The 8,770-nt window shown below is 49.3% G+C and overlaps 1 protein-coding gene across 1 annotated transcript in view; it reads left to right on the top strand.

The window, feature by feature from the left end:
- The first annotated feature begins 1,140 nt into the window (after positions 1–1,140).
- HDAC1 (histone deacetylase 1) overlaps positions 1,141–8,770 on the top strand; it is a 207,262-nt gene continuing 199,632 nt past the window's right edge. Inside the window, exon 1 of the mRNA XM_085648399.1 lies at positions 1,141–1,295. Within this exon, the coding sequence (XP_085504525.1) occupies positions 1,247–1,295 (49 nt within the window). The 5' untranslated portion in view covers positions 1,141–1,246. The remainder of the gene's footprint in view (positions 1,296–8,770) is intronic.

The raw sequence follows: 8,770 nt of genomic DNA, 5'->3' as shown, positions 1-8,770 counted from the left end.
GCCAATGCTTGTAATAAAGGATTATTCTTTCTTACACTACGTGGCTACCGTGTTATTCTGAAGAGGTTACAGTGTGCCTGCTCCTCTATCATATCTACCCTACTCTCTGTGATGGTTTTAGGCATTGCTGTTGTGTTCCTCAATCCAGGTCCCTTATGATGCTAGACCATAGTGTATAATTTCTTTAAGTGTAGTTCCATACTGTACATTTGAGGCATGATTCAGTGATGTTTGTGTTTCGTTGCTAGGCATGGCTGTCGTTTCTGAGCCTAGTTCTGTGACGTGTCTAGGCATGTCATATCTCTCATCTTTATTTTATTGCTGCGTGATATTTCTAGGCTCAATGCTGGCTCTTCTATGGTGTTTAAATACTTCTACTCATGGAATTTGTGATATGATAATTGTAAACAAAGCAAAATGGATTTGATGACGTAATAAAACGGGTGGGGTGGGGAGGGGCGGACCAGTGAATTAACCTTATGCACTTTTTTTGTTGTTGCATATTTATATAGCGCGAACTCGACCCGAAGGCATTGGAGCGCTTTACATGAGCACCGTATTTACATTACCCACTTTGAACTTTAGGCAGAGGAAACGACACTTGAAGCAGAGGATGCGACAGGGCATCGGGTGAGGGAAAGAAAATATAACATTGGAGCTGCAGCGAAGGCCAAAGGTTACTTTGAACCTGGCCCTAAATTGATACCTCCGGGAATTACAGGAGTGTAAGATTTCACACTTCGATCCCTACAATTTAGGCATACATTAATTTGGTACAGTCCGGAGGGTTTCGCACAGTTGTCATCAATACTGCTCATAATTTCACTCACACTTTAGTGAGCATGAGGCTTCCCACGCTCCCACAATGCACCGGAGCCTGCACTACCTGTAGCCCGCAAAGCGCCCTCTCCCTCCTTCCTGGGGTAGGCGGAGTTGGACAGCTCCTTCACCCCTGCCCCCGCCCTTCCATAGGTACAGTCCGAGTAGGAACAGACAGTGAGCATGGAGGACTAGGCTGGCTCCGCCTTCGGGAGCCGGCTCTGTTCCTGGTGTGTGATGATTGGATAAACCCGATGTTAGTCAATGGCTCTGCGTGAGTTTTGTCCACTGATTGGTCACATGGGTTGTCAGTATGTGCTTTTTCGTTACCGCCTTGCACTGAGATTGGTAGATTAGCCATGACCCTCCCTAGGCTGTGGTAGTCTGGGTGCGCGACGCGCGGTGCGGGTCCCTGAGAAAGCAGAAGATGGCGCTGAGTCTGGGGACAAAGAAGAAAGTCTGTTACTACTATGACGGTAAACGATGGGAAATGAATATGGAGTGGGTCGTAAGAAGGGGGAAGGTTTAGGACTTTGAGAGTCTGTAAGAGGGGCTCACTTGTGATATGTGACCAACCCATATGACCCCTTCAGCACCCATGACCCCACCGGCCCTGCCAAACTCCTCCTTAATCTTCGCTGCACACTTTAGGGCCTCTGTAACTACATAGGCGTAAATCCCGGTGCACCTCTTAACCTCACCTGTATCCCTAAATGACTTGTCCTCCTACCCCTAACTTCCGTGCATCCCCACTGCTTAACCCTCAGCACTCCAACACCGTAGGGGCACTATCTTGATGTTCTGTGGGCCCCTTAACTTCACGGCACCGCCTTAAACTCCCCTAACACTCTTACCCCATCTTTGCCCCGCTCTTACCCCTTCTTCCCCCCTTGCCCCCTTACCCATTCCTGTCCCCCCTTGCCCATTCCTGTCCCTCCTCCTTTTCCCATCTAATTGACCCTCACCCCCTGTTTGCCCCACCATCTCTTTGACCCTTCTACCCCACTGGTGCGCCCCCCGACTGCCCCTCAGCCCGGTGCGCCCCCCGACTGCCCCTCAGCCCGGTGCGCCCCCAACTGCCCAGTATGCCCCGACTGCCCAGTGCGCCCCCTGCTGCACTGCCCGGTGCGCCCCCTGCTGCACTGCCCGGTGTGGCCCCTTACTGCCCCGTGGGCCCCCCTTACTGCCCCGTGGGCCCCCGTGTGCGCCCCCGACTGCCCCATGCGCCCCCGACTGCCCCATGTGCCCCGACTGCCCCGTGCCCCCCGACTCCCCGGTGGGCCCCCCTTACTGCCCCCCGACTGCCCGGTGCGCCCCCGACTGCCCGGTGCGCCCCCTGACTGCCCCTCAGCCCGGTGCGCCCCCTGACTGCCCCTCAGCCCGGTGCGCCCCCGACTGCCCCACAGCCCTGTGCGCCCCCGACTGCCCTATGCGCCCCTGACAGCCCTGCAGCTGTGTGCACCCCTGACAGCCCTGTGCACCCCGTGCGCCCCCCGACTGCCCCGTGCGGCCCGATGGCTCCGTGCGCTCCATACGGCCCGCTGCCCTCCCTGACTGCCCCTTATCCAATGCGCCCTTGACTATTCCATGAGCGCCTGACTGCCCTGTGCATCCCTGATCGCCCCCCACTCTGTGCATATCTTACTGCCCCCAGCTCCTTGACCCTCTGCGACGTCCCTGACGACACCTGATGCTAGTGCCTGAGGCCCCGATGCCCCTGCCCCCTATGGCTCCTGCCACCAACTGCTTGTGTGCTGGAGGGGCCCCCTGCATCCCTGATGGCCCCCTGACCTTCACCTTCTTCCCTGTGTGCACTCAAAGGGCACAGCGGGGGGCATCAATGGGTTCCTCGGGATGTAAGAGGCACAGGGGTGGTCAGAGGGCCCTTACCATACCAATTTACTCCACAACAAAATGTTATCTACTGAGGCCCCCCAATACTGTACATGACATTTTTCAATAGTGGTAGCACCTGGCTGTGACTGAAAGATCTGGGTTAGACCCATCACCGTTCTTTAGCCCACTCTGCCACCCCAGTTCAGACATGGCCATATGCAAATCAGTCTGACCCTGTGCCCAGTCGGGGGTGCACCAGGCTGAGGGGCAGTCGGGGGGGGGGGGGGCGCACCGGGCTGAGGGGCAGTCGGGGGGTGCACCGGGCTGAGGGGCAGTCGGATTCAAGCAAGCCTGGCTGAAGACGGCTGAAATGCCAGAAACCGGTCCTAGGAAGCTTGTTTCCGGTCCAGGGAAGACATGGCTTGGCAGTTCGGGCTGGACTGTTCCCATGAGGCACAGGGTCAAGACTGATTTGTATATGGCCATGTCTGAACTGGGGTGGCGTGGTGAGCAGAATAACGATGGATTATACCCAGATCTGTGACTGGGGGTGAATGTTTTGCCAATGTGCAACATTCCGTCCATCATCTTGTGTGTTTTGCTGTTCGCCCTATGTGGGAAGGGTATGCCCCGACGTGGGTCCCGTGTTCACTACGCCACTGGAGACAAGCTATCCTGGCTGAAGAGGGGTGAAACCCCGAAACCGGTCCTAGGATGCTTGATTCCGGTCCAGGGAAGACATGGCTTGGCAGTTCGGGCTGGACTGTTCCTATGAGGCACAGGGTCAAGACTGATTAGCATATGGCCATGTCTGAACTGGGGTGGCGTGGTGAGCAAAATAACAATGGATTAAACCCAGATCTGTGACTGGGGGTGAATGTTTTGCCAATGTGCAACATTCCGTCCATCTTGTGTGTTTTGCTTCTCGTGCTCTTCATGCCACTGGAGTCGAGCTATCCTGGCTGATGAGGGCTGAAAGCCCGAAACCAGTCCTAGGATGTTTGTTTCCAATCCAGGGAGGACCTGATCTGGCCTGGCAGTTCGGCTGGACTGTTCCCATTGGGCGCAGGGTGAAGACTTATTTGCAATGGCTGGGTCCAAACTGGAATGGCATGGTGAGCAAAATAACAATGGATTTAGGCCCAGATCTCTGTACTTGGGTGAATGTATGACATTGTTCTTTATTCTGTCCATCAATTGTTCTTTTTACTAATGTATCTAAGCCTGCCTGACACAACACATTTTGCACCATAAGTCTATTCATGTTAGAGGTATCTCTCTCAGTTCAGTCAGAACTGAAGAGCCTTTCCCAGTCACCTCTCTAAATGGATCAGGCAGATCTGAGATGCAAAGGTTGTGTTCCTGGTTGCCAAAAATGGGTGCAGTGGACCTGAGAGAGAGACTGGTGCCTTCATACTTCTGTACTGGATGTTCACAGGAATTGGTTTACTATCATTCAAACTCGAGGAACAAGACGTTTCAGATATTTACTATGTTTTGGATGAAAATTGTAGTTATGTGCACTTACTACCCCTGATGACACGTCAAATCAATTTTCAGCGAGTAGCACGCTCATTCGGAACCCAAAAGGGATTAGTGGTGAATTAGTACAGGGAAATATAAATTAATTTGAGTGGTGGGTATGTGATTCTGTTAGTTGGATTGTAATAGAGAATGGAGGGAAAGAAGAGGTAAATGTCTTGAAAGTGTTTAGTGAGAGATCATAGTGGTAGGAGCAGGTTTGGGATGAGTAAAGGAGAGATGGGTAGAAAAGAGTCTCTAGGAACGTATTAGGGAGATCATAGTAGTAAAATGAGGTGTTGGATGAGTCTGAGGAGCAACACATGAGAGAAGAACTTAGGGTTGTTTCAGAGATCTCAGTAGTAAAATGGGGTTTGGGGTGATTCGAGGAGGGAAGAGTGTAGAAAGGGTTATTTTGGAGATCCTTGTAGTAGAATGATGTTTGGAATGAGTCCTAGTGGAGGTAGAGGATACATTGAGAGAGGTATGGATCTTCAGTTGGAGTAATATAATAAATATATACATATATAAGAACATGGAAGCTATACATGTATAAGGAAGGATAAATATTTAGGATGTATTAAATATACTCAGACTTTCAATTGTTTCTGTATTTAAAGCTAATTTACTTGTGTATTTAAAAAAATTAAAATAATTCAATAGTGAAGCAATTGTAGATAAACAATTATGATAAAATGTACATATTGTGATGGATAAATAACGGAGAACCATAAGTATCTAATCAAATAACGTCTATGCCGTAGCTTATGTACATGTTAAGAATAGAATAATATAACCATAAGTAATATGTTCATTTGTTGAGTAAACCTAAAGATAAGCTATATATTTAAAAACATTAAACAAGGAAGGAAAGCAGCCAGGGAATTCAAAGCCGCACGTCCTAATGTAGTCGCAACAATAAATAGAAACCGGACATTGCCTACCTCAATGGTCAGCTGCAAATTGACCAAACATGAGACAAGTTTTAATGAAAAATATAGAGAGGCAAAGAGAAGCACTTGTCGAAGGACACGTACTACACGGGACATTAAATAGATGTTCTTGGGTCTTGGTGGTTGTTCTTTTTTACTTTGTGCATTCTCAAAAGAGCGCAGCCAACGCATTTCGCCTTACATAGGCTTCATCAGGGCAAGAAATCTGAACCACTGGGACACACAACATTCTTCTTTACATAAGGTAGAAGGTATTTGTAATCCTACAATGTTAAGTCCTGAAAACAAAAGTATTTTGTTCAGGTACCAAGTGTAAATCATCTGAATACGACATGTGCAAGGTACATCCAAAATAATAAACCCTACCACGGTCCCGGGGTTAACATATACAAGTCACTTCTGAAGCAGCTGCAGCGTCACCGGCCCGGTTCTCTGCCTTCTGCCGAAAGAAGAGGGACGAATCGGGCGTCCAGCCTTCTGGAAACTCCCTGAATTGTCCGCGGAGCAGGGTGGTGGGATGGGTGGACAATTCGTGGGAAAGGGGGCATCAGTTTATCGGAAGGCCTTTTGTCTTCAGAACTTAAAAATTTATGATTACAAATCCCTCCACCTAACGTAAAGAAGAATTTGTGTGTGTCCCCCAGGGGTTCAGATTTCTTGCCCTGATGAAGCCTATGTAAGGTGAAACGCACATCATAAAGTAAAAAACTAAATCAACAACCAAGACCCATGAACATTTTTTTTAATGTCCTATTCATAAACATAATTATACATATTTATACAAAGTGATAAGCATATCTAGATATTTACATATAACCTAATTGAATACTAATGTACACAGGGATATGCTGTACATTTGTGTTTGAGTATGGTGATTATGTAGGGAAGAACCAATTCTTGAATAGTCTTCAGAAGATTGGATAGTTATCCTTTGATCTTATGTTTGGGGCTTGTTAGTTCCATAGTTTGGCTGCTTGAACAGAGAAAGATGTGCCACCAATGTTTTTTTTTCTGCTATGGTGGGAAATCGTGATTTTCTTCGTCTTCCTCAAATGAGAACATGTCCCTCCCAAGTTGTGACCATAATCTGGGTTCTTCTAATTTTTATAAGTGTGGGGTTATTGAATGTGTGGGTTTTCCATGTGGTTTGAGCAGGGATCCACATAGACACCAGGGAATGTTTGATGTGGTGAGATTCCCTGGAGCAGATCTGCCGTATCTGAACCCATGGTCAGTGGAAACCTACCAACCCCAGACAATTCTGAAAATTATGGACCCAGATAAATCCATGGTGAAGTGGCTTGCATGAATCTCAGCATAGGTTATTACCCATACCCTTCCCAAAAAAATCAATGTATGGTTAGAAAAAAATCCCCTGTTGCTTTCTTTTCTGTGGCACAACTCTAGAGTTTCAGGCAAACTATGAAAGTCTTACCATCCTGTGTTCCAACATTTCTCCCCCAAAAAACAGTATCCCCAGCCCCCCCCCAGTGGGCCTGTTCACAGGACTGGGATAGGCCAAAATTGTTACCTGTGTGAAGGCCACATTGACGCTTATTTGACCTCTCGAGGTCACACATTTGGGCTGTTCTTGTCAAATATAGTAGGACCATCTACACCCTTGAGATACTCGTTTTAGGTCTCGCCTGGCGAAAGCACTGCATACGCTGCTCTCGCTATTGCGTGTACCTTTTGGAATCCATTCTGCTGAGGGCTTTCATGCACGCATTCCTTTGGTTTTGGCTTTCATGCACGCGTCTGCATGGACAAACATGACTACTTTCGCCATTTGTCCATAGCAAACAGCATGCGCGTGTCCGTAGGGACTGTGGACAGTCCGACGCCATTTTGGTGCCATAACAACGAAAATGCCGCTTCGTGTGTGCTTTTAATTAGCGTGGGCTTCTCGCTTGCGCAATAGCTTTCACTTTCACGGCCGCTTGTTTTTTATTTTCTACAATCGCTTTTACGATCCTTTTACCCTGTCATATTCAACCGACCAGGCGGACGGTGCTGTTGTGTTTTGTGCGATGTAGTGTGTGTGTTACTGTTGTTCTGTGTGATGACCTGTGTGTTGTGGCTCGTATTCTCCCAACAGCTGACCGAGGGAATGATGCTGTTATGTGTAACATCCTGTGTTTTACTCTTTTATTCTGTGTGATGTCCTGTGCCATGTATGTTGTGACAGCTGACATTGCGAAGAATGCTGTTTCTGTGTGATGCTCTGTTTTTTACTGTTACAGTCTGCACATTCCCGTTGGCCGTGTTCCCGTTCCCTTTGTTCCTGCCCCCTCCCACTAATGCTTGTTTGAAGGTGTTGTGCAATCCCAATCAACACAATTACCCTGACCCGCCATTCACGGACACCAGCAGCGGGTTGCAGCCAGAACAGCCATCACCTCTTGGGCACCCCGCACCCATCCTCACGCCCACCCTCTGCCGCCCGACAACGGGGGAGGGGGGCGGCGCGCAATCTTTCATGTGCGCTGGTGACTGGTCTGCAGGCACCTGGTCCGAACCCTGGTAGCAGCTGCACCCCCACCCTGGAGCTGCATGTCACCCCTACCCAACTGTCCTCCTGCCAGGCCCCGCCATCCTTGACGGCGACCATTCAATGTGCCTCCACCCACGCCAACAACCTTCAGCCCCCCCCATCTCTCACCTCTACAACGCCTGTTTTTTCCTTGAGATGTGCGAGTACTTTTACCAAGGCCAAATCATATACCACACAACAATAACATTTTAGACCTTTCACCACTATGACATAGATTGCTGCAGTTTGAAATAAATTGTACATTAACAATAATATTTTTATCATAGTGCTCAAACCTCGCCCAGGATCACCGGACGCCGATACCAAACACCACTCCTAGTTACCCAAAGTGGACAGCTTCACCCGCAAGGCCCGTCTCCTAACCCCTGGACCCCCACACCACCCGCCCCCGAACCACACTGTGCTCCCGGCCTCCCCCTGGCATCCGCAATCCCCACAGTGAGCCCCCCAGCAGTAAGATTGTTTGTTCCTTAACTTTGTGTAATTTGTTAACCTAGCTATTGAATGCCACTGATATATAACATGAAATTATTACATGTCATGCCTACCCACTCTGAAACCTTGGCAGCTATGTCTCTTGCTGTTACTACAGTACTCCAGCTATTGTCTGCATGGCGCCAACACCTTCGTTTGGGTGGCGCTCCCCGCCGTGCCTGGTGGAGCAGGCCCCCCCTGACTTTTTCAGACCGCCCAATAGGGTATAGCCAGCCCCACCCTGTTCTCCTTATCTAAAAAATTCCTTTTCTCTGACGGGCCCCATCCCTCCTCTCACCCTGTAACTGAACCTGACGCTGTCTCTTCCTTAGCCGCCTAAGTTAGTACCCCCTGCCCCTCACCCCTGGCGCACTTTTGTGTCCCTCCAGCCCTACTCCGTGTGTATGCGTTCGTTACCGGATTCCCATTAATTCACCCCCAGACAAATGCCCCTTTCAGTCCTATTTCGAGGACCCAAAACATTGCGCCCCAAGACCAACTGATGGAGAACCCTCCGAAACCGGAACCCCCTACCCGCTCTACAAAGCCAACCGATTTGCCCACAAAGCCAGGGAAACAATCTCCCTCCCTAAGCGGCACCCCTGTCCTCATA

The sequence above is a fragment of the Triturus cristatus genome, chromosome 3_2 (assembly GCF_964204655.1).
Source record: "Triturus cristatus chromosome 3_2, aTriCri1.1, whole genome shotgun sequence".
Classification (NCBI taxonomy): domain Eukaryota; kingdom Metazoa; phylum Chordata; class Amphibia; order Caudata; family Salamandridae; genus Triturus; species Triturus cristatus.
Note: the sequence above shows the minus strand (reverse complement) of the source record. Positions and strands in the feature narration are given on the sequence as shown.